Source organism: Panthera onca, chromosome B3 (genome assembly GCF_046562875.1).
Source record: "Panthera onca isolate mPanOnc1 chromosome B3, mPanOnc1 haplotype 2, whole genome shotgun sequence".
In the NCBI taxonomy this organism is placed as follows: domain Eukaryota; kingdom Metazoa; phylum Chordata; class Mammalia; order Carnivora; family Felidae; genus Panthera; species Panthera onca.
Genome location: NC_138344.1, coordinates 86,432,352 through 86,460,088, shown reverse-complemented (window position 1 = coordinate 86,460,088; position 27,737 = coordinate 86,432,352). Strand labels below are relative to the sequence as shown.

The 27,737-nt window shown below is 33.9% G+C and overlaps 1 protein-coding gene across 1 annotated transcript in view; it reads right to left on the bottom strand.

The window, feature by feature from the left end:
• Positions 1-27,737, bottom strand: part of TTC6 (tetratricopeptide repeat domain 6) — a 201,928-nt gene that overhangs the window by 28,421 nt on the left and 145,770 nt on the right. Inside the window, exons 16-25 of the mRNA XM_060619579.3 lie at positions 25,486-25,655; positions 22,391-22,511; positions 20,845-20,995; positions 19,055-19,137; positions 14,869-14,945; positions 14,278-14,438; positions 4,515-4,649; positions 3,103-3,252; positions 2,162-2,302; positions 756-869 (exon numbers count right to left, since the gene is read on the bottom strand). Coding sequence (XP_060475562.3) covers positions 756-869; positions 2,162-2,302; positions 3,103-3,252; positions 4,515-4,649; positions 14,278-14,438; positions 14,869-14,945; positions 19,055-19,137; positions 20,845-20,995; positions 22,391-22,511; positions 25,486-25,655 — 1,303 coding nt within the window. The remainder of the gene's footprint in view (positions 1-755; positions 870-2,161; positions 2,303-3,102; positions 3,253-4,514; positions 4,650-14,277; positions 14,439-14,868; positions 14,946-19,054; positions 19,138-20,844; positions 20,996-22,390; positions 22,512-25,485; positions 25,656-27,737) is intronic.

Below are 27,737 nucleotides of genomic sequence, written 5' to 3'. Positions count from 1 at the left end.
GCAAGAGGATGGGACAGAACACTAACAGACTGAGACCAGCTGGCCAGTGAGGAATCTCCACTGGAAAAGGACCAAACCTACAAGAGTAGGAAAGAGATGGGGAAGATTAGAAAATACAAAAGAGGCCTTGCACTGGTAGAAGGGGGATCATGACAAATTGAGAAAAATGGTTACTGTAGCCTTTAGTTACGGCTTCATAATAAATACACAGGCAATACTGGTCACTGGTCCCAGTCTTGGAAACCATCATTCAAAACTCCCTGCTGTGCCCATGGTCTGAACAGTGTACAAAAAAAAAACAAAAAACAAACCAAAAAACAAAAAACACCCTGACAAACTGTTCTGGCTAATGTTGAGATTTTAAAGCAACAATATTGCTAGTGATCACTGCTTAAAAATTCTGCAAGCAGTGTATCAGTAGAAACATTTACTCAAGTGAGAATTATGCAATAGATTTTAATTTATAAATGCCTTTAAATGCTTATATAAGCATTGTAAAAGTCATTTTCATTTGACATTGCAGAGATTGGTATAAAAATATTTGGTGAGGACCAACAAAAACACTAAATATTCTTTGAAATGGTTCTTTGGTTTCTCAAGTGTGTGTGTGTGTGCGTGTGCGTGTGTGTGTGTGTGTATTTCCATAGGAATTATTTTTCAAAATTGTAACAGAAATAAGAAGAACATGTTTTACACATACTTTAAATGTGTTTACAAATGCATTAACATGTTGTTTACTAAAATGGTCATCTTACCATTCGAAGCTCACTTATCTTGGTATAACATAAGGCTCTGTTATAAAATGCTATGTAACTGTTTTTGTCCATGTTGATAGCTGTAGTTAAATCTGTAATTGCTAGCTTATAAGTCTACAAAGAAAAAAATAATTAGATAACAAGGGTTAATCATAATGGAATGAAATTTAATTGTAAAATAAGTTCTTGATTCTATCAGAATTTTTTGAACACTCATTCAACCATCCTGCGTATCATTTGAAATTAAGACAAGTAACCTAATTTTTCATAGAGTTAATTAAGAAGATCTTTTGATAGGAATTATTATAATAATGTTTCTCCTACCTTCAAATAAAATTCAATATACAAACAACTTTAACTTAGATAATTATTTTATTGCCAATATTGCTATAAAGCAAAAAAAAAATTATACTTCTTATTAGTAAAAGAGAAATAAGCCATATTCATCCAGCAAATATTCATCAGAGCTTCCTTCTGTCACTCTTACTGTTAGATCACATAATCGCCATGTTACCTACCCATGTTCTCCTTCACTTCCTCTTTGATGCTTTCCTGATACCTTAGATCACTCATTTCTATAGATAGTAATTTTCATGGAATTAACATGTAATACAAGGTCTTACCTTTGCTTTCAGGCATTATTTGCAAAGTATTTCATATGAAATAGTTACAAAGAAAGGTCAGAAAAGAAAAGTAGGGAGAAACAATGTATTCCATGAAGTATCAGATATCAATGGTACTGCTCACACCCTTTGATCCAGTAATTTCCACTTAAGAATCAATCATAAACTCAAGCAATGACTTTGTTTTCAGTGTAACAGTATGAAGATAGTAATATAGTAAAATAGTAAAATATTTAAAACAATCCAAATGTCCAACAATAAAGTGATTAAGAATAAAATATGGTAGAATATTATTCAGTTGTTAAAAATGGTACCCTCAACTATTGTGACAAGCAAGGCACAACAAATTTATAGGTAGCATAATCCCAATTTTGGATTTTTTATATATATATATATATTTATATATATTTATATATATATATATATATTCCCCCCCAGGGGAAAAAAGACTAAATGTAAATACACCAAAATGCCCTCTGGAATTTTCATTCGATGGTGGGGATAGTAAGTGATTTTATCTTTCCCTTTATTCCCCTGTGTACTTTCCAAATTCTATAATAAATATACACTATTTTCTTAATCAGATAAATAATAAGTGTTATTCAAAATACAAATGTCAAAAATAAATATCACTATTTTGTGAAAAAAGTATAAAGTGTCTTATGCAGTTCTGTCCTTTATACCTTGGCAGTTCTCCTCTCACAGAGAAAAAAAGGAAGCAAGTCATAACTTGGCACCAGAGCACTCTAAAATCTCAGTTAACAAGGCAGGAAACCACCCTACCTTGTTGTAGTATTTCAGAACTCCTCTGTAGATATAGGCACGCACACTCTGAGGATAAATTTTGATGGCCTCATTACAATTCAAGATTGCTTTGGAGTATCTTCCTTTTAAACCATAGAAGGCTACTCGGCTTAGATACGCCTTTTCAGAGAAAGAGCAGAGGAAAGCAAGAATGGAAGTTTTAGTAAAAGCATCAATTCCCCCAAAATATGTAATAGTTTGAACAAATCCATGCCACCCAAAGATTATATAAAATATAGTCTTTTTTCCCACTCTCTTTTATTAGAAAATATTTCAAATATATAAAATAATAGAAAAAATAGTATAATGAACATCCATATGACTACCATCTTGATTCAATAATTATTATTTTGCAATATTTGTTGTATCTATTTTTTTCTGAATTATTTAAAAATAAGTTGTAGACATGATACTTCACCCCCGAGTTTTCCACTATGTAAACATTCTCTTACATAAGCACCCTATCATTATATATCTAACAAAATTAATAGTATTTCCTTAAAATCATCTAATATTTAGTCCATATTCAAATTTCATAGGCTTTTAAAATCAAGATGCAATCTTGTGTCATCTCTCCAGCCTCTTAAAAGGCAAGAATAAATGTGATAGCAAAGTAAGAAGTAAATGAAATTAATAACAGTATATAAAATTATAATTATTAATAGGTATAGTAAAATATTAACAATACTTATAAACATCACAATTCAAAAAGCACCTTTACATATAACATATCACTGTTGGAAATAACATCTTTAGTTCAAAGGGAAATACAGATATATGGATTATCAAAACACAGTTGGCTAAGAAGTAGGTATAAGTAACTGATTCTTGCTAACTAACAACAACAACGTATAAAGGCTTGAATAGTTTTAGCAAATTTAACACACTCTCCAAATCACTGAAACTGTTCATTTAAATACCTGATAATGTTTTGGATTGAGGGTAATTGCACGATTAAAATCCAGGACCGAGCTATCCTTGTTAAGTTTTACTTTACAAAGACCACGTTGATAAAAGCCTTCTGCAAAATCAGGATTTGCTTTCACAGCTTTTGTAAAACAATCAAAAGCCTAGGAGAGTATATTGTTAAAAAGAAAATCATTTAGGGAGTAGAACAGATTAACTTAAAATGTTAATAAATTACATTGTATAACAATTGTTTAAAAGTTTTCACTTATTTTTGGTCATTTTAAATACATTTTCCAGTGAAATTCGTGGAGAAAACAAAAGTAATATAAACAAGTCAGGTTTATTACTATAATTTATAGGTTCCTTTACTCCCAAACTGATATCTATATAATCCATGTTGTTAGATACCAATACTTTTGGAGGTGTAATTTTAATTGTTATTCTTCATAATGTGTTTCTTCAAAGAAATCACAACCAGTACATTTATTTTCTATGAGGGCCCAAGAACCATAGCAGGTACATAGTAATGACATTTCTGAACAATGGAACTCTAAAAATTTCCCCAATGTTGTAAAGCAAATGTTGGTTTGCTCTGGTTGTCCAAAAGGACTAAAAACACAGAAAGTATTTATAATTAATTTTATATTTATTGGAATTTCTTAATGGAACAACTCATCAAGTGCAACTCTTCTTCAAGTTTATGGAGATTCAAGTTTCAAACACCCCTAAATACAAAGACTGGAATGGTGTGTGTGTGTGTGTGTGTGTGTGTGTGTGTGTGTGTGTGTGCGCATCTGTGTCTATGCCTGTGTATAGGGAGATTCAGTTATGGAATATCTAACATTAGCCACTGTAAAATATCAATTGTATTACTTATTTGTCACATCATTGACAATTTTAAAATGGAGAATTATATAAATTAGCCAAATATTGGATCAATACATAATAACTGAGTCAACTGGCTTTCAATGAATCTGACCATCTTAATAACCAGTTTCAATCTGATATGAATTGTTCAGCTGTCAATAAAAGAAATTAGTATCCTACTCATGTTCTATTTATTCTATAGTATTACTCAGAAGCACTCAATTTAAAATGTTTACAATTTAATGAGTAAATTCATGTTAATGTGATGAAAATATTCTGCTATAACAATTTCTTACAGTTAGATTTATTGTTTCGGTGGGAAACACACATTAGTCTTTGGAATACTGTTGGCAAACCAACATCAAATAAAAGGTACCGAGTAAATAAAATGATATAGCAGGCATTGCAGGGTGCAGACTGATTGTATTAAGCCAACCTTTATAAGAAACTTTGGTCTAGTCAATCGCTGTATAGGTAGCCTTCAGAAATAGAACTGAATTCAAGAAATCAATTTCCAAAATCACAAAAAACCTATGCCCCTAAATACACAAAATACCATTTGTATGTTGCCTTCCTCCATGTAACAAAGGCCCAAGTTATACAGACAGTCTGCTGAAGCTGCTATGGCATTTGGTCCTTTATCAGAATGAGAAAAGATATCCAACGCCTTTTTAAACATTTTCATAGCTTCCTAGAATGATTAAAAAAAAAACATGGAAGGGAATGCTTTAAGATTTATTTAACATGACAGCCTTAAACGTTAAAAAGAATGCTAAGCATGCAGCCCTACTCTCATTTCACAGTAGGCCACAGTAGGACACAGGCCTTGTCAGTGCACCACCAGCTGAGGACCCAAGCAGGGAGTCTGATGGCAGGGAATCCCAACAAGGTGTATCTCCTAAATCTGCTACTTAAGCAGACTTATAGATATGTACTTTTGATACTATAATTTCTAAATTATTAAGGCTATTTTCTTGTAGTATAAAATCAGCTTAAAGTTATAGACTAGTTTATGACCAGTTTTTCAGTAATTTTCCTGAAAGAAATACTGAACAGCTATTAAATAGTAAAAGATTTCCAATGATAATATCTGATGTGGTTTTAATCAAACTTTATTTTGTCCTACTGTGCTCTTTATAATTTTTTTAACGTTTATTATTTTTGAGACAGAGAGACAGAGCATGAACGGGGGAGGGTCAGAGAGAGGGAAACACAGAATCTGAAACAGGCTCCAGGCTCTGAGCTGTCAGCACAGAGCCCGACGCGAGGCTCGAACTCACAGACCGCGAGATCATGACCTGAGCCAAGGTCAGCCGCTTAACCGACTGAGCCACCCAGGTGCCCCTGTCCTACTGTGCTCTTAATGGGAATCCACTGGCACCAGAAAATAAACTAACATCAAAAATCACCCTCTTAGGGGCACCTGAGCGGCTCAGTCAGATAAGTGTCTGACTCTTGATTTCAGCTCAGGTCATGTTCTCATATTTCATGGGTTTGAACCCCACATCAGGCTCTGCACTGTCAGTACAGATTTTCTCTCTCTCTCTCTCTCTCTCTCTCTCTCTCTCTCTCTCTCTCTGTGTGTGTGTCTCTCCCCCACTCACTCTCTCCCTCACTCTCTCTCAGAATAAATACATAAATTTTAAAATAAATCACCCATTTAAACTAGTCAAAATAGTTGAAATTTGCTAATGAAAAAAATTCAATTTTCTAGATAGAAATGACTTTTTTATAATTAGCTAACAGATATATTTATGGAAATATAAATATTTGTGACTCTTTAGACCATTTTCTTAATCATATTAAATTACTAAATAAACAACGAGATTTAGCTTGGATATGCTAAGTGTCCTTTGTGCTTCCACTTAGCATCTATTTCACATATAACTTCAACATCCATCTTTCCATCCTTATTCTCAGCACTTGACCTTGCCATAGAAAAAATACATCACCTTCTTTCTCCATTTTCCTCATTTTTACTTTTCAACACATCTATATCTTCTTCCATTTCCATTTTTTTCTCTCCTGACTTTGAATGGTTTCTATTCTTCTCCTTTTCAGAAGGAGAAATTCCTTCTGAAATTTCTAATTTTAATTCAGAAGGAATTAGATTCCTCAAGCTGTGTCCTTGACCCCTACTCCTTCTGCTCTGCCTGAACACAAGTTATTTCCTTCCTCTTCTGGGTCACTGCCCCTTCACTGTCTCTTTGAGTCCACAAAGTCTTCCATCCCATTTAAATTAAAGTAAATACATCTTCACTTCCTTCTGCTTCCTCTCATAGCTAGTTGATGTCCTACCTGTCTCTTCTTCACTTCTCTGAAAAGACTCCCGGGGAAGATCTAGAGGGGTACCCAAGTAAGGCATATTTATGTTCTAAAAATAATACTGCAGCTGTTATGTGGATAAAGCTTAGAAGAATGCAACAGTGTTGCTATCATTCTAGTAAAATAAAAATATGTTCTGGATTAAGATAAAGACCACAGAAATGGAGAAAGGAAGTAGAACTGAGAGATATTTAGAAAGAATCAAGAGAACATCACTATTGATTGGATAGAACAGGGCAATCAAAGGTAATTCCAGATTTCTATAGAGCAATAAGTGGAGGAGAGGAGGTTAAAGTAAACATAAGAGGGGTGCCTGGGTGGCTCAGTCAGTTGAGCATCTGACTTTGACTAAGGAAAGGATCTCATGGTTCATGAGTTTGAGCCCCGCATTGGGCTCTGTGCTGACAGCTCAGAGCGTGGAGCCTACTTCAGATTCTGTCTCCATCTCTCTCTGCCCCTCTCCCACTTGCACACAATCTTTCACTCTCCCTCCAATATAAATAATTTTTTGTTTAATTTTTAAGAAAATGTCAGAATATTCCAAAAACAAATTCAATATCATAAAGGTGTCAATTCTCCCTAAAATAATCTAGAGATTGAATACAATTCAAAGAAAATTCTGAATTTTCACCTTTCCCATGCATGTGCATACATGCACACATGCACCACAACGATACACCCCAGTAAGCTAAGCAGCGCCATGCAGTGGAGAAAGGAGCCATTACACCAAGCCCAATCCAATTGCACCAACCAAGCTCAGGGCCTAGAGCACCACCATACGTCTTTCTGCCTGCTTAGTGTAGACTATAAAGTGCTTCATACTTTGACTTCTAGGGGAAATTGAATGTAATTTCAGATTTCATTCTGTTTGCTGGTCCATCTATTTGTTTTTTGATTTTTGTTTTTCTTTTCTTTTTCTTGGATACAAGGAGAAAATTTTATTTTCATTTTCTGTTTTCTTTTTATTTTTTAATTCTTTTTACCATATTTTAATTTTTTATAGACTTTTTATTCTATTTTACTTTCTTCATTTCATTTTATTCTATTTTATGGTATACATTTGTTTTAATTTTTAAACATTTTCTTTTTTTCTTCTTTTCTTTTCTTTCCCTTTTTGCTCTATTCTATCAAGCTTCTTTCAACAACCAAACCAAAACACACCTAGGATCCAGCTTCCTTTATTTGACTTTTTTGTGTTGTTTTTCAATTTTCAACTTAATGTTTTATTTATATTTTTTTCTTCCTCCAGAATGACAAAATGAAGAAATTCACCCCAAAAGGAAGAACAGGAAGAAATGACAGCCAGGGACTTTATCAACACAGACATAAGCAAGATGTCTGACCTAGAATTTAGAATCATGATAAGAATACTAGCTGGGGTTGAAAAAAGCATAGAATCCCTTTCTGCAGAAATAAGAGGTGAAATTCAGTGAGGATGAAATTAAAAATGCTATAACTGAGACACAATCTCAAATGGATGCCACGTGGCAAGGATGGATGAAGCACAGCAGTGAATCTGTGAAATAGAAGACAAAATTATGGAGAATAATCCCGAAAAAAGAGGGAAACTAAGGCAAAAGAGCATGATACAAGAATTAAAGAACTTAGTGACTTATTAAAAAGGAATAACATCCAAATCATAGGCATCCCAGAAGATGAAGAGAGAGAAAAAAGAGGAGAAGGTTTACGGTAGCAAATCATAGCAGAAAACTTTAATTTAATTTTAACTTTAATTTACAAATTTTAAGTTTAACTTTAAAATTTTAATTTTAATTTTTTCAACCTCATTAATTCCTTTTCTCCCTTCAAAATGATGAAACTAAGGAATTTACCCCAAAAGAAAGAGCATAAAGAAACAACAGCCCAGGGACTTAACCAACACAGATACAAGCAAGATGTCTGAACCAGAATTTAGAATCATGATAATAAGAATACTAGCTGGAGTTGAAAATAGATTAGAATCCCATTCTGCAAGAAGTAAAAACTAGGCAGAATGAAATAAAAACTGCTATAACTGAGCTGCAATCACAGATGGATTCTGCGGCGGCAAGGATGGATGAGGCAGAACAGAGAATCAGCAATATAGAGGACAAACTTATAGAGAATAATGAAGCAGGAAAAAAAAAGGGAGATAAAGGCAAAAGATCACAATTTAATAATTAGAGATATCAGTGACTCATTAAAAAGAAACAACATCAGAATCATAGGGGTCCCAGAAGAGGAAGAGAGAGAAATAGGGGTAGAAGTATTGTGAACACGTCATAGTGGAAAACTTTCCTAACCTGGGGAAAGACACAGACATCAAAATCCAGGAAGCACAGAGGACCCCCATTAGATTCAACAAAAACCGACCATCAACAAGGCATATCATAGTCAAATTCACAAACTACTCAGGCAAGGAGAGAATCATGAAAGCAGCAAGGGAAAAAAAAGTCCCTAACCAACAAGGGAAGACAGATTAGGTTTGCAGCAGACCTATCCACAGAAACTTGGCAGGCCAGAAAGGTGTGGCAGGATATATTCAGTGTGGTGAATCAGAAAAATATGCAGCCAAGAATTCTTTATCCAGCAAGGCTGTCATTCAAAATAGAAGGAGAGATAAAAAGTTTCCCAGACAAACAAAAATGAAAGGAGTTTGTGACCACTAAGCCAGCCCTGCAAGAAATTTTAAGGGGGACTCTCTGAGGGTAGAAAAGATAAAACAAAACAAAAAAAGACCAAAAGTAATAGAGACTAGAAATGACCAGAGAACACCACTAGAAGAAACTCCAACTCTACAGGCAACACAGTGGCAGTAAATTCATATCTTTCGGTACTCACTCTAAATGTAAATGGACAAAACACTGAATGGATAAGAAAATAAGGTCCACCTATATGCTGTTAACATGAGACCCATTTTAGACCTAAAGACACCTTCACATTGAAGGTAAGAGGATGGAGAACCATCTATCATGCTAATGGTCAACAAAAGAAAGCCAGAGTAGCCACACTTATATCAGACAATCTGGATTTTAAAATAAATATTGTAACAAGAGATGAAGAAGGGCATTTATCATAATTAAGGGGTCTATCCACCAAGAATATCTAACAATTGTAAACATTTATGCCAACGTGGAAAAACCCAATATAAATTAAACATAAAGAAACTCATTGATAATAATATCATAAAAGTAGGACCTTCAACACCCCACTCACAGCAATGGACATATCATTTAAGCAGAAAATCAATAAGGAAACAATGGATTTCAATGACACACTGAACGAACGGACTTAATAGATATATTCAGAACATTACATTCTAAAGCAACATAATACACATTGTTCTTGAGTGCACATGGAACACTCTCCAGAATAGAACACATACTGGGACACAAATCAGCCCTCAACAAATACAAAAAGATCGAGATCATACCACGCATATTCTCAGACCACAATGCTATGAAACTTGAAATCAACCACAAGAAAAAATTTGAAAAGACAACGAATACTTGGAGATTAAAGAACACCCTAGTAAGGACTGAATGGGTTAGCCAATAATTTAAAGAAGAAATTAAAAAGTACATGGAAACCAATGAAAATGATAACAGCCTAAAACCTCTGGGACGCAGCAAAGGCGGTCATAAGAGGGAGGTATATAGCAATGCAGGCCTTCCTAAAGAAGGAAGACAGGTTTCAGATATGCAATCTAACCTTACACTTTAAAGAGTTGGAAAAAGAACAGCAAATAAAACCCAAAACCAGCAGAAGACAGGAAATAATAAAGATTAGAATTCAATGCTGTCGGAAAAAAAAAAAAAAAAACAACAGTAGACTAGATCAATGAAATCAGGAGCTAGTTCTTTGAAAGAATTAACAAAATTGATAAATCCCTAGCCAGTTTGATTAAAAAGAAAAAATAAAGGACCCAAATAAATAAAATCAAGAATGAAAGAGGGGAGATCTCAACCAACACCCCAAAATGCAAACCATAATAAGAGAATATTATGAGCAACTATATGCCAGTAAGTTGGGCAATCTGGAAGAAATATACAAATTCCTAGAAACATATAAACTAGCAAAACTGAAACAAGAAGAAATAGGAAAGTTGAACAGACCCATAACCAGTAAATAACTGGAATTAGTAATCCAAAATCTCCCAAAAAACAAGAGGCCAGGGCTGGATGGCTTTCCAGGGGACTTTTACCAAATATTTAAAAAAGAGTTACCACCTATTCTTTTGAATCTGTTCCAAAAATTAGAAATGAAAGGAAAACTTCCAAACTCATTCTATGAAGCCAGCATTACCTTGATTACAACACCAGACAAAGACCCCACTAAAAAGGACAACTACCAACCAATTTCCCTGATGAATATGGATGCAAAAATTCTCAAAAAATATTAGCCAACCAGATCCAACAATACATTAAAAAAATTACTCACCATGATCAAGTGGGATTTATACCTGGGATGCAGGGCTGGTTCAATATCTGCAAATCAATCAATGTGACACATCACATTAATAAAAGAAAGGACAAGAATCACATGATCCTCTCAATAGATGCAGAGAAAGTATTTGACAAAATACAGCATCCTTTCTTGATAAAAACCATCAAGAAAGTAGAGACAGAAAGATCATACCTCAAGATCATAAAAGCCATATACAAAAGACCCACTGCTAATATCATCCTCAGTGCATAAAAACTGAGATCTTTCCCCCTAAGGTCAGAAACACGACAGAGATATCCACTCTCACCACTGTTATTCAACACAGTACTGGAAGTCTTAGCCTCAGCAATCAGACAACAAAAAGAAATGAAAGGCATCCAAATCAGGATGGAGGAAATCAAATTTTCACTCTTCACAGACATGATACTTTATATGGAAAACCCAGAAAGAGTCCACCATAAAACTGATGGAACTGATCCATGAATTCACCAAAGTCACAGGATATAAAATCAATGCTCTGCATTCAGTTACATTTCTATACACCAATAATGAAGCAGCAGAAACAGAAATCAAGGAATTGATCCCATTGGCAGTTGCACAAAAAAACCATAAAATACCTAGGAATAAACCTAACCAAAGAGGTGAAAAATCTAAACACTGAAAACTATAGAAAATTTATGAAATAAATTGAAGAAGGCACAAAAAAATGGAAAAATGTTCCATGTTCATAGATTAGAACAAATATTGCTAAAATGTTGATATTATCCAAAGCAATCTACATATTCAATGCAATCTCTATCAAAATAACACCAGCATTCTTGATAGACTTAGAACAAACAATCCTAAATTTTGTATGGAATCAGGAAAGACCCTGAAGAGCCAAAGCAATCCTGAAAAAGAAAACCAAAGCTGGAAGCATCACAATCCCGGACTTCAAGCTGTGTTACAAAGCTGTAATCATTAAAACAGTATGGTACTAGCACAAAAACAGACACATAGATCAATGGAACAGAATAGAGAACCCAGAAATGGACCCACAAACCTATGGCCAACTAATCTTTGACAAAGCAGGAAAGAATATCCAGTGGAATGAAGACTGTCTCTTTAGCAAATGGCAGTGGGAAAACTGGACAAGCCACAAGCAGAAGAATGAACCTGGACCACTTTCTTACACCATACACAAAAATAAACTCAAAATGGATTAAAGACCTAAATGTAAGATAGACACCAAAATCCTAGAGAAAAAAGCAGGTAAAAACCTCTTTGACCTCAGCCACAGCAACCTGTTACTCAACATGTCTCCAGAGACAAGGGAAATAAAAGCTAAAATAAATTAACTATTGGGACCTCATCAAGATAAAAAGTTTGTGCATGGCAACAGAAACAATCAGCCAAACCAAAAGGCAACTGACAGAATATGAGAAGATATTTGCAAATGACATATCCAAAATCTATAAAGAACTCAAACTCAACACCCAAAAAACAAATAATCCGTTGAAGAAATGGGCAAAAGACATGAATACTTTTCCAAAGAAAACATCCAGATGGCTAACAGATACATGAAAACATACAACACATCACTTATCATCAGGGAAATACAAATCAAAACCACAATGAGACACTACCTCACACTTGTCAGAATGGCTAAAATTAACAACTCAGGCAATGGCAGATGTTGGTGAGGATGCAGAGAAAGAGGATCCTTTTGGACTGCTGGTGGGAATGTGAACTTGTGTAGCCACACTGGAAAACAGTATGGAGATTCCTCAAAAAATTAAAAATAGAACTACTCTATGACCCAGCAATTACACTACTAGGCATTTATCCACGGGATACAGGTGTGCTGTTTAGAAGGGACACATGCACCCAATATTTATAGCAGTGCTATCAACAATAGCCAAAGTAAGGAAATGTCCATCGATAGATGAATGGATAAAGATGTGGTGTGCGTGTGTGTGTGTATACATATATATACACACACAATGGAGTATTACTCTTCAATCAAAAAGAATGAAATCTTGCCATTTCCAACTACATGGATGGAACTAGAGTGTATTATGCTAAGCGAAATTAGTTAATCAGAGGAAGACAAATATCATATGACTTCACTCATATGTGGAATTTAAGATACAAAACAGGTGAACATAAGGGAAGGGAAGCAAAAATAATATAAAAACAGGGAGAGGGACAAAACAAAAGAGACTCTTAAATATAGAGAACTGAGGGTTGCTGGAGAGGTAGTGGGAGGGGGGATGGGCAAGGGACATTAAGGAGGACACTTGGGATGAGCACTGGGTGTTATATGAAGGGGATGAATCACTGGATTCTACTCCTGAAATCATTATTGCACTACATGCTAACTAACGTGGATGTAAATTAAAATAAATAAATAATAAAATAAAATAAAATAGAAGAAGAATAAAGGCCCAAGAATAACCAGTAGTTTCCTAGAGAAGAATATGGTGTAGGGGCTAGCTTTACCAGATATCAATAATTACAATAAAACTAAAATAATTAAGAGATTGTACTATTGGGCTGGGGATAGAGAAACTGACCAAAAGACAAGAATAGACAGCCCCAAATCAGAGCCACATATGCATGAAAACTTATAATATGACAGCTGTACCACTTCAGATCTTTGGCTTGAGAGAACAGTCCAATAAATGACACTTGAACATTTGAATATCCATATAGGAAAAATTAAAATGTTACCACTATCTCACACTCAAAGAAATCAATTTAAGTTAGAGTAAGATCTTAAATAGAAAAAGCAAAACTTAAACTTTTAGAAGAAAATATGGAAGAATATCTGTATGACCTTGGGAGAGGGAAAAACTTCTTAAACAAGAATTGTTTAAAAGCCACAACAGTAAAACAAAAAAATAGATACATTCTACTATATTAAAATTAAGAACCTCTGTAAAACCAGCCACAAATTACAAGAAGATATGTGGCATACATGACAACCAAGGATTGATATACAGAATTTATTTTTTAATGCCTAAAATCAATAAGAACAAGACAAACAAAAAATATGTGCAGGAAATTGAGAGAACATGAAATATGAGCAATTAACAAACATATAAGAAGATGCTCAATCTGTGCTCAGAGAAATGTGAATTAAGACCACAATGAGACATCAGTTTTTACCTAATAAATTGACAAAAACAAAGTCTGACAACCAATTACAGTAGAGGATAGACATCAACAGGAACATTCATACATGACAGGTAGGAGCATAAATTGGTACAGCCCTATGTAACAACATGCCATTTTCTTGGAAGTTAAATATTCACATTCTATACATACCAGCAATTCCATTCATAGGAATATATCCTGGAAAGCTACTCCACATGTTAACAGAAAACATGTAAAGGAATATTTATAGCAGCCCTAGTCTTAAGAGGAAAAATAAATAAAAAGAAATAACCCAGATGTTAATTAACACAAGAATCAATAAATAAATGTTATAATCTAGTTCTGCAAAAAAAAAGTATATAAGCTGTCATGCTGAGCACAATATAAAAACTCTATTAATAGGTTTAGTAAATAATACACAAGACTTTCACCTTGATTTTCTTGGCTTTCATTTGGGCTTTTGCTAATAGAGTATACATGGTGAGCTCAGGCCTGTTCAAAGTGATCCGATCCAAGACCTGAATGGCCTTGTCATGGTTTTCACAAAATGAATAAATGAGTGCTTGCTGTATAGGACTCAACTCAATGAGACCTAAAAGGAAAATAAAATTTATCAATTACCTTTGCCAAGTATCTAGGATTTAGAATATGATTATTTTAAGCAAGTCAAGCAATTCAATAATTTATCTTTGTAATATGAATAAATCAATGCAATACTAAAATCTATTTACTACCAACAAACAATAAGCTATTCCAATTACAAACAACAACAAAAACAAAAAAACTAAAATTATAACCCTGGAATCTCCCATAATAATCCCTCAGAAAATTCATTTCATCAGTGAAGCATTTACTGGTTGATTTTGTACATGTGAAACTGAAAATTTAAATTTTCAAAATCATCTTTGATGAAGTACACCTTCCATGTTATTCCTACTTGCCTATTGAAAACAGTATAAACATTGTAGGAGATATTTATTTTAAAATTAAGACAATTATAATTTTGCATTAATTATGTTTACCTTTGTTCATTTCTGCCACTTGATAAATAGTAAACTTTGCAAGATCATAACATTTCATCATAAGAAGATATTGTCCTCTGAAAAAAATAATACCTTTTAATTCTAAGTAGTTAAAAATAATTTTTCTAAAATAAAATTTCTTATAATCAGTTACTTAAAATTTTATAATTATAGTACCTTTATTCATACTTATATGTGTATAATAAAAACAATGTAAAAATTATAAACATTTTATATAGTCTAAATTGACCAATTAGCATACAGATGTGATGAGAAAACAATTTAGGAAAAGTGAAGCTGAAATAAAAATACTCAAATCTTTTTCCAATTATCTATATTTTAAATGTTATACTCTCACCCCACAGCTAACATCATACTCAGTGATGTAAAGCTAAAATTTTCTTCTTCTAAGATCAGAAGTAAGACAAGAATGCCCATTCTTCTATTCAACATAAAAATCCAAGCCACAGCAATCAGACAAGAAAAAGAAATAAAACACATCTAAATTAGAAAGAAAGAAGTAAAACTCTTACTATTTGCAGATGACATGATACTATATAGAAAACCCAAAAGACTCCCCCCCCCCCAAAATTATGATAACTAATAAATGAATCCAGTAAAGTTGTAGGATACAAAATTAATATACAAAAATCTGTTATATTCCTATACACTAATAATGAACTATCGGAAAGAAATTTTTTAATCCCATTTACAACTGCTTCAAACAGAATGAAATTACTAAGAATAAATTTAGTCAAGGAAGTGAAAGATCTGTACTCTGAAACTTATAAGGCCTTGATAAAAGAAACAAGATGACACAAATAAATGGAAAGATATTCAGTGATTAAAGATGGAAAAACTAATATTATTAAAATGCCTATACTACCCAAAGGTATAATCCATATCAAAATACCAATGACTTTTTTTCATAAAACTAGAAGAAAAGTCCTAAAATTTGTATGAAAGCACAAAAGACCCCAAACAGCCAAAGCAATCTTGAGAAAGAAGAACAAAGCTGGAAGTATCATGCTCCTTGATTCCAAATTATACTAAAAAGCCATAGTCATCAAAACAGTATGGTACTGGCACAAAAACAGACAACAGACATATAGATGAATGGAAAAGAATATAAAGCTCAGAAATCAACCCACAATTGTGTGGTGTATCAATGTATGAAAAAGGAGGCAAGAATATACAATAGAGAAAAAACCATCTCTTCAATAAGTGGTATTGGGAAAACTAAACAGCTATATGCAAAAGAATGAAATTAGGGCACTTTCTCCCACCATACACAAAAATAAACTCAAAATGGATTAAAGACTTTACCTAATGTAAAACCTGAAACTATAAACTCCTATAAGAAAACATAAGCCAAAAACTCTTTATCATTTGTCTTAGCAATATTATTTTGGGTCTGTCTCCTCAGGCAACAATAGCAAGGAAACAACAGCAAAAATAAACAAATGGGATTACATTGAACTAAAAAGCTTTTCCACAGCAAAGGAAACCATTAACAAAATGAAAACTCAACCTATTGAATGGGAGAAGATAATTGCAAATGTTGTATCTGATAAGGGGTGTATATCCAAAACCTATAAAGAACTCCTACAACTCAACACACACACACACACACACACACACACACACACACACACACACACAAAAAAAAAAAAAACAAAAACAAAAAAACAAAAAACAAATTGTCTGGTTATAAATGGGCAGAGGGCCTAAATAGACATTTTTCCAAAGAAGATATGTGGATGGCCAACGGGTCCATGAAAGGTTGTTCAACATCACTAATCATCAGGGATATTCAAATCAAAACCACAATGAGATATTACCTTACACCTGTCAGAATGGCTATTATCAAAAAGACAAGAAATAACAAGTATTGATGAGGATGTGGAGAAAAGGGAACCCTTGTGCACTATTGATGGGAATGTAAATTGGTACAGCCACTATGGAAAACAGTATGGAAGTTCCTCAGAAAATTAAAAATAGAAACACCATATGATCCAGCAGTTCTACTTTTGAGATTTATCCAAAGAAAATGAAAACACTAATTCAAAATAATATATATACCACTATGTTCATTGTAGCATTATATAACATACTCAAGATATGGAAGCAATCTAAGTATCCATCAATAGATGAATAGGTAAAGAAGATGTGTATAAATATACAATGGATTATTACTCAGCCATTAAAAAATGAAATCCTGCTACTTGGGACAATATGGATGGACCTAGAGGATATTATGCTAAATTAAATAAGTCAGACTGGAAAAGATAATTGCCATATGATTTCACTTACATGTGGGATCCAAAAATCAAACGAACAAATAGCAAAAGCAGAAACAGACCCATAAATACAGAGAACAAACAGGTAGTTACCAGACAGGAGGGGGCAGAGGGATAGGCAAAATAGGTGCAGACAAATGGGTGGTACAGGCTTCCAGTTATGAAATGAATAAATCATGGGGATGAAACAGCATAGAAAATATAGCCAATGGTATTATATGGTGACAGATGGTAGCTACAATTGTGGTAAGCATAGAAGAATGTATAAAGTTATTGAATCACTATGTTGCACATCTGAGGCAAAACGTATCGTTGTGTGTCAACAATATTTCAACTTAAAAAAAGATGTGGTATATGTGTGCAATGGAATATTCCTCAGCTGTAAAAAAAGTACAAAATCTTGCCATTTGTGACAACATGGATAAGACTAAAGATATTGTACTAAGTGAAATAAGTCAGACAAAGACAAATACTATATGATTTCACTTACATGTAGAATCTAAAAACAAAATGAGGGGTGCCTGGGTGTCTCAGTCGACTAAGCTTCTGACTTTGGCTCAAGTCACGATTTCTCTCTGTGCTGAAAGCTCAGAGCCTGGAGCCTGCTTTGGATTCTGTGTCTCCCTCTGTCTCTGCCCCTCCCCAGCTCACGCTTTCTCTCTCTTTCTCTCAAAAATAAACATTTAACAAACAAACAATAAAAACTAAAATGAATGAGCAAACAAAACAAAAACACAGACTCATAAATACAGAGAACAAACTGGTCACCAGAGGGAAAGGGCTGGGTGGGGAGGGATGATACAGGTGAAGGAAATTAAGAAGTACAAATTTCCAGTTATAAAATCAGTAACTCACAGGGATAAAAAGTACATCATAGGGAATATAGTCAATGATATTATAATAACTTAATATGGTGATAGATGGTAATTAGACTTATGGTGATCTTTTGTTATATATATATATATATATATATATATATATATATATATATATATATATATAAATAAAATTAGGAATCTTTACTGTGTACCTGCACTATTGTACACCTGAAGCTAAAATAATATTGTATGCCAGCCATATATTAACAAAAGTAAGTAAGTAAATAAATAAATAAAATGCCAGTATAGTTAACATACAGTGTCATATTAGTCTCAGGTGTGCAATATAGTGATTCAACACTTCCATACAGTACTCAGAGCTCTTCGAGATAAGTATACTCTTTAATCCCCTTCACCTATTTCCCCCATCCTCCCACCCACCTCCCCTCTGGTTACCCTCTGTTCTCTATAGTTAAGAGTCTGTTTTTTGATTTGTCTCCTTTTTTCCCTTTGTTTGTTTCGTGTCTTCAATTCTACATATGACTGAAATCATATTCTAACTGGCTGGTTTATTTTGCTTTGCATTATACCCTCTAGATTCATCCATGTTATTGCAAACGGCAAGATTACATTCTTTTTTATGGATTAATAATATTCTACTGTGTATCTTCTTTATCCATTCACCCATCGATGGACACTTGGGCTGCTTCCACAGTTTGGCTATTGTAAATAATCCTGCAATAAACATAGAGATGCATATATCCTTTAAAATTAGTGTTTTTTTATTCTTTAGATGAAAACCTAGTAGTGGGATTACTGGATCATGGGGTAGTTTAAACAGTTGGGTTTGATGCAAGGATAGAGAAAAGGGTAAGATATCTGGTTATCTTATAAATAATCTTAAAATTTAACAAATACAATAGCTATATCTGACTTGCTAGTTGAAAGGTGGCCATTGCTGGGAAATTAAATGTAAAAAGAGGACAGAAAGATCAAGACAGAAGTAAAGATCCCAACAGCTAGCTCATGTGCTTAGTTATGCCAAGAACTCCATTTCTATGTTCGTACCTTATTATATATAATTGGATTCCATCTGGCTGAAGGTGGATAGCACGAGATAACTCTCTTACTGCCTTTTTCAATTTATGCAACTGTTGAGTGATAAACAGAAACTTTGCTTATAATAATACTGATTTGTTTCCCTTCTGATGCTTCCCTCCCACCCTTCAATACAGAAATTTTGCAAGAACATCTCCTAATATACATGAGTTCTTTGGGGTTTTGTTTGTTTGTTGCTTTTAAGAATCATCAAACCAAATGGGATACAAAGAAGTTTTTTTAAAACTTTTTAAAAGGTTTTTAAAGTTAAAAAGTTTTTTTTAAAAACTTTTTACTAAGCCTGCCCTGGGTCTTCTACCTCCACCATCAGGAAAGGAAGGGCATTGCATGGGACTCGAGTCACATTGGCTCCTGAGATGTAGACAATGGAGAAGAGAGACTCTAGCTAACTCGCAGTAGACAAGCACTGTGAGCAAGAAATAAACCTTTGTTATTTTAACACAGTGATTTTAAGTGTTCGGGGTGGGGGGAGGGTTTGGTGCGTGTGTGTACGTGTTTAGCCACAGCACAAACTAGACTATCGTGGCTGAAACCAGTGTGACCAAAGAACTTGTAGAAGACGAGGGCAGAATGGTAATAAGGGGCCAATTCCTGTGGTTCTTAGAGGCCTTTGGCTTTTGCAGCATTCAGCTTTTATTCTGAGTGCAAAGGAAGCTATTAAAGGGTTCTGGGCAAAGTGAAATAATCTTATGTTTTAACATGATCACTATGGCGGCTATGTTGAAAATCCTTCCGAAGGGAGTAAAAAACAGAAGCAAGAAGACCAAGAGGTCCCTGCAGCAATCCTGATGAGGAATGACACGTCTTGGACAAGATGATTAGTGGTGGAGTGGTAGACAGGGATATCTATTTTGAAAGGCAGAAACAACAGCTAACAGTGGTTATCTCTGGAAAGTCAAATTTGGTTGGAATCAGGGAAGACTTTTGCTATTTATTGCATCTTTGACTTTGCAACACTAACGATATGTCACATTTTTTAATTTAAATAACTTGTAAAATTTAAACAAAATCTTGGGGTGCCTGGGTGGCTCAGTTTAAGCGTCCGGCTTTGGCACAGGTCATCTCTCACAGCTCTTGAGTTTGAGCCCCACATTGGACTCTGTGCTGACAGCTTAGAACCTGGAGCCTGTTTCAGATTCTGTGTCTCCCTCTCTCTCCCCCTCCCTTCTTCTTCTTCTCTCTCTCTCTCTCTCTCTCTCTCTCGTTCTCTCTCTCTCTCAAAATAAATAAACATTAAAAAATATTTTTTAATTTAAACAAAATCTAAAGGTAAGTATGAATGAGTAGGATCCCATTATATACACAGATCCCATTCTACAAACCCACCTGCTCGCTCTCTCTCTCTCTCTCTCTCTCTCTCACACACACACACACACACACACACTCAAAACCACTGTAAAATGTTAATAGTAGTTGTCTCTAGAGAATAAAATTATGGATTATTTTAACTTACTGTTATTTGCATACATATATTACATGAAATAAATATATATTGTTTTTGTAATAAGGAAAAACGTTTTTTTTAATGAAAGACAAAATTCACACTTCATAAGTAAAGGCTTTATACATAGGTAATTATAATTAATTATATCTACTTTATATTTATTGCTTGGACATGCATTAGCCTCTGTAATTAACTGAAAACAAATATATTAATATACTGAAATTACACTGAACAATAGATATCCAGAAAATTAAAGCATTTTTTTTAAAAATCAAGGTTTTGAAAACTTAAATACCTTATGATAGGTTTCTGCTCTACAAATATAGCTTTGAATATATAAAGGATCAAGTCTAATAGCCTCAGAAAAATGCCAAATGGCTTCAACGTAGTTATCCAAGTATAGCAGATGTATGAGGCCAATATTTACGTAAGCCAAAGTAACAGTTCTAAAAAAAAAAAGTGAAAAAGCAAAATCTTGTTAGACATTTTAATTAATCCAAATGTTTTCCAATTTTGAGTGAACCTAGTGAAATACATACATCAATATATATCAGGATGTTTTATTAAATGTTTTACTAAAACAAAGTAAATCAGTTAACTATTCTCTTAAAAATTATAAGCACCTTTATAAAATCCTTAGTTGAGAATCAACATTTATAGAGTCTATGCTAGGAACAGAATTCCTGAACTCCCCGTTCCATCTTTACTCTTCCTTGACTTAATCTTGAGTTATCTTGAATTTCAAGCTTAGTTTTTCTCAATTTAAAAGTTTTCCCCTCAGGCTATGTTGTATTCGCCATGAGTAACAGAGAGAAACAGTAATATTCTCAGAGCCTGGGGTTAAAAATCCTCTCCACGTACATATTAACCCAGCTTCTTTTCTTTATAAAATAAATGTATTTTTTCTCTCTTTGAATCAAAACATTTTCAATAGAGAATTGATCTTAGAAATTACTCTATTTGATGCCTCTATTTCAAAATGAGGAAACTACATACCCTACAGCCCAGCTTTGTTAGAAGCCTAGACCCTTTGCCTAAAAGACACCAAAGTTCTTACTGCCCATTTTTTGGCTTTTTTTGGAACTGAAACTCTTTTCTTTCTGGCTCAAAAATATCTAAAAAGGAACTACTTTGGCCATTATGGAGCCATTCTCCATGACTTTCCTAAGTCAAGTTTAAAGTTTACCTTAGATAAAAGTAAACAGTCTGCTGGTTGGCATGGAATTGGCATGTTGTTTTTATTTTTTTTGATGCCTTTCATTTTAACAAATGCTTCTTTGAAAAGAACAGAAATTAATTAATTCTGTGTTTTAGAGCTTAGATTTCTGTACACACTAAAAGTGTGTACAACTTTTAGTCTTTGTTTCTTCCTGAACCTACACTCTAATGGTATTGGTTTTTTCTTTTGCTTTACTATCCAAAATGAAGTCAGATTCTAAATAGTTTCCTACTATTGAGTCATATGTTGTGTGCATAGCAATATATCAAGCAGAATATTTTCTCATTATTGTAAAACTTGATAACATTTTTTCATGAACTTAATTTCAAGAAGCTCTGATCTGTTTATCCCCACACTGCTGTTAGTAACTTTATGTTGTTACCTATGAATTGGACTCATCTCAAAAGCATTCAATATCTAAAATTTGCAAAAGTATCTGAGGTAAACAGATGTTGGGAACCAGATCTTATCTTAGAAGTAGTATTCTAATTCTAGGATGCTTTTACAATTGTTATTTTATAAGGTTATTAATGATGAGGGGAAATGGCTTTTTCTTTCATTTTGTTTTTTTTCTTAACTTTATACAAAAGTGAATTCAGTAAGAATGAAAAGGAAAACATACCTTTCTAGAGAAATAACAGTTTCAAAGTCACAGATTGCCAGCAACCAAAGCTTTAGATCTGCATAGAGTATGCCCCGATGTAGAAAACAACCAAGATTCTCATAGCCATCATTTATGAGAGCTTAAAAATAACAACATACATCTTATTTGGGTTCTGAACAAAAATATCTGAGTTGTGTTTTAGTCTTTACCCTTCCCATTGCTTATTCTTACATTTGAACACTTTATAAAACATATCTATGATGAGCGCATTTATTTGGTAAGAAACAGTATTCACATAAAAATGTATTTGTCTATAAGTAACTATGTGTCTATCAAGGTTCACAAATTCATTAAAACTGGAGAAATCCTGATGGTAATCTAGGATAGTCCACTCACTTCACAGATGAAGAGATTAAGGTGCAAAGGGGCTTAACCACAGTCATGATTAAGTCAATGGCAAAGATGGAATCTAACCTCTGATTCACTTCAGTGGATTGCAGTCAGAAGGGCACCATTGCCCTTGATGGGCTGTTAATTATCAGGAAAGCATTGCTATTGGTCATAACACAGGCTCTGGTACAACTCCAGACACGCAGATGACAGAGATCAGACTGCTACACGTAAACCAGGAAGAGCAACTCAAAGAGACTACTCCAAGGTAAGCTGAACTTGGAGTTAAGGCAGGCAACTTGACTATGCATGTTCTAAACAACAGGAGTGTGGGGCAAAAAGAATCTTCTCAGTACTCCAGGTGTGTGTCTTTCATCTATAAGCAGTCCAGAGGTCATCTCATGTATCCCCACTTACTAATTTTCCCTTCACTTTCCCAAAAACAGGCTAGTGAATTACATGGGTTTTCCACAACATTTGATCCATGTCTTCTAAGCTTCTCAGGCCCATTCTGGCTAAGAAGGGAAAGTTCTGCCAAAAATGTACATAGTGCTCACAGTCTGGGACAAAAATATTCACAGTGTTAGATTTGGGGAAGTATATTGAGTTTAAGCAATGATGACACAGATTAAATAAATAATCATGAAGGCAATCTGCTCCATTCACAGTATAATTGGCTAGCAAAGACAAAGTCAGCTGCACTTTTGGTGGTTGCTCTAGGAAAATTAAAAAATTCTACCTAAGGAAAAAATATTAGAATCACTTAACCTCTCTGTGCCTCTGTTTTCTTATCCGGGATGAAAATAATTCCTACCTCATAGCATTATTCTGAATATTAATTGAAACACTCTATATAAAGCATTTAGATTAGTGTTTGGCAATTAGTGAAATGCACAATAAATATTAGATATTATTATTAGCTTGGAAAAATATCTTAAGGGTCCTTTTTGATTGTGGAAGATAAAACTCCTTAAGCTAGCCTATAGAAAGAATTAAAGCCAAAATCAAGTTGGTCTGCTCTGAATAATTAAATAACAAAGACTTTGTCTTATTGTGATAGCCTAGAAAAGAGGGAGTGAGGAGCCCACAACTTGGAGAAGAGGGAAGTATGAAAAAGAGGCTTTTAGAGATTACCAAGAAAGGAGTTTGGCCAGATGGCAGATAGACAGAGCTGACAGAGAGAAATAAACTTCAAGAAAAATGGGTGTGCTTGACCTCCAAATTTAAATCGCTTTGGGACACCTGGGTGGCTCTGTCAGTTGAGCATCAAACTTCGGCTCGGGTCATGATCTCATGGCTCATGAGTTCGAGCCCCACATGGGGCTCTGTGCTGACAGCTCAGAGCCTGGAGCCTGCTTCGGATTCTGTGCCTCTGTCTCTACCCCTTCCCCACTCATGCTCTGTCTCTCTCTGTCTCAAAACTAAATAAACATTAAAATTTTTTTTTCTAAAGTTAAATCATTTCTGCTAACTTTATCCTTTGAATCCTAAGATATTCATTTTCTTAATGTTTATTTTTGAGAGAGAGAGAGAGAGAGAGAGAGAGAGAGAGAGATCATGAGCAGGGAAGGGCAGAGAGAGAGGGAGACAACAGAATCTGAAGCAGGCTCCAGGCTCTGAACTATCCACAGAGCCCAAGGTGGGGCTCAAACTCAAGAACTGTGAGATCATGATCTGAGCCAAACTCCAATGCTTAACCTACTGAGTGACCCAAATGCCCCCAACCCCAAGACATTCATTAACAGTAATCACAAGAATTGTGTGGATATGCAAAAATGGAGAATCAACCAGAGAGCAGAAATTAGATGCAAAGATTACAAGAGAGTTAAACAAAATTTAACTTAGTCTTCCCTTCCAAAAATCCTTAGAAATAAAAGGGAGGGTACCAGATTCCTCTCAGCACATAGGATAGACTCTAGGTTATTTTATTTGAATATTCATGGCACAGGTGGCCTCAGAAGGCTATCATCTTATATTGCCTTCCTTCAGGAGCTGTGTAATTCTCTTTGTAAGAGTACAGTTGTCTCTTAGTCTCTAGATACTGATACTGCCTCATCTAGAATGATGGGATTATAGTACTTTGCACCCAGGGGAACACTGTTGGTCTCTGGCTGGAATTATCCAATCACAGTGAGCTAATTTATTCAGCTGGGACTGTTTACTGAGCACTTACTCTATGCACAGAATGGTGCAGAGCATATTTATATACCAAGAATACACTGATACAGGGTAAAGTGGAAATGACTACTGTTAGCTTTTGGCATCCTATTATTACTAAAGATTCTCAAAGCTCATTTTTAGTTTAAGGGTTTAAAAACTCAGAATTTGACTAATCAATGGGCTAGGCCTATGGAGTAGGACACAGCCCACTAGGAAAATTCACTGCTGTTTTAGCAAGCTGACTAGAAAATAGACCTGGATTTCCAGAAATAACCTGAGAACTCAATATATAGAAAGAGATTTCTTTGATATGATATTCTCCCTTTGCCAAAGTTATACACATACATGTAAGTACAAACACACTCACATTCACTAAAAGGGCATACTAGGAACACTTAAACCATTGTAGCTTGTAAATATATGTGAATATATATACTATACAAACATATCTTAATATGTAACTACATAAAAATATACATATTATATTAATCATCCCATATTAGTATTCCACTCCATTAACTTCAAATCAAATTCCTATGTATGTGCAGTTGAAGGCAAAGTACCTGAAACACTGTAGTCCTGGAGTGCTCTAAAAGGGCTACTCTTTCTAAACAAGCAGGCTCTATAATACAGTGCTAACCAGTTATTAGGATCTAAGTGAATTGCCACAGAAAGATCTTGAGTTGCTTGCTTATAAAATTGCCGTTTAAAATATGCTCTTCCTCTGTATGTCCTAGAAAAAGAAAAAAATTCAATATGTATTGCAAAACACACATTTTCTCTTTTTTCCTTTACAACTAATTTTGTATTTGAATAACAATTTCTGATTATTTCCACTTGCTCCCCAAAAAAGGTTAGCAATGATGTTAATAGCAAAAAGGATATGAACTTTTTATAAATAAATATACTTTATTTTATATATAATTATATGCTTATTAATAATATGCTAATTATATGCCTACTAATCTTATTACATTTCTTCTACTTATCAGAGAAATGTATCAATAAAATAAATATGAGTTTATTTATTTTTATTACTTATTGAGTACCCAAAATGTTAGGCTTTAATTTATGTAAGATTGTTCTCTAGAAAAAACAAATAATCTATTTTGAAGGAAATGGGCCTCAGTGAGTGGAGTTGTTAGAAAATTTTTCTTTGGCATTGAAAATGCACCCAAATAAATAGGAGGCTGCTTCACATGGATGAAAGCTATTGCATCAATTGTGTGATTGGATTTTATCTCCATTAACTTCTGACTCCAATTTCAAAATTATCATTAACCTACATCAATTCCTGAAAATTCCATTTTCAATCATTTAGTAATGTAAAGCAAATCAGCTTTTAGAAATAAAATAAGGCAATTAAGGAAAAACAGAAGGAATAAGCTAATAGGTTATTTGCTGCAAGGAAGTTAACATAAATCTAGTTGGGGGGAGGGAGAGGGGATAAAGAGATATATAAGAAAGTTATATTATGAAATCAATGATAACTTGGAGAAAAGAGTGAAGCCAGTACATTGGCAGACTGGTAACAAAGATCTCTCAAAAGCACTAAGCATCCTGATACTCATGATATTTTATCTTTCACCTAAATGTTTATTGCCGCATCTTTAAGAAATGCCTTATTTATTTTCTAATAAATATAAGAATTTTATATTTATTGTTAAGTATTTCTGATTGCTAAGAATACTCCTAGTGATTTTTCAGCATATTATATGACCCCAAACTTAAAATTTACAGGATAAACCTTTAGTAATATTTCTGTAGGATGCCGTTAAGTCATGTCAACTCTTCAAACATACTGACTTTTATATCTTTTCCTGATTTTGTTTCCACTGCTTCATACTTCACACCCTCCTCAGCTCACACCTGTACTATTTTACTCCATTCCTAGTTCTAGAGTAATAAGATCTGATCATCAGATAATAAAGATCTCTTTTCTCAAAAACTTTCAACAAACCCCTATTGGCAATGGAATGAGGTCAAATTCTTCAAAATGGCATATAAGGTCTTCCATAAGCTAGCATCATCTTACAATAGCTTTAATTAATCTTCTTGTTCTCCAACTAATTTGATGCTTTCCTGCAAGTAACACGCCTTTTACTCAAGAAGAAGTAGACAACCAGAATAGAGCAATAACTAGGGCAGAATATTAAAAGACTTTCCAAAAAGATTGTCCTCCTTTCAAATGACTACAAGTTGGGATAATTTTAGGAACAAGTTATCTCAAACTTTCAAAGGACAAAAATTATCTAATCCTAAAGGATATGTTCCTAAGAAAAGAAAACAATGGAAGGCTTAATTCCTTTTGAAAAAGAAGCCAAATACTGAAAATACAATCTGACTATGAAACTAGAGAACAATCTCACTACAAATGTAGATGAAAAATCTTCAAGAAAGTAAAAATAAAGAGAACTCAGTATAGTTTGATAATATTCCATCCAAAAATATATGAGGTCCAAGAGGCACTTATCTTTCAAAATTAGAAAAACTGTTAATATGAGATTCCTATAAGTAAATGAAAATTCCTATTATTACTAACAGTATTGTTAAGTTAAAGTCAATGCAATGATATAAAGTTGTGAGATTAGAACAGAGAAAAACTGGCAAAATAGGGAACTTCAAAACTTCATCCTTCCATAAAGGTAATGAACATGCTAACACCATCAGAATCAACTTTTTTAGAACTCTGGAATCAATATAATTAAAAACTTCACAACCACCATGAGAATGCTTTATACAGGAAAGAAATCTACACATCAGATGAAGCTCAGGATGCTAGGTAGGATAAATTCAAAGAGATCCACACAGAGAC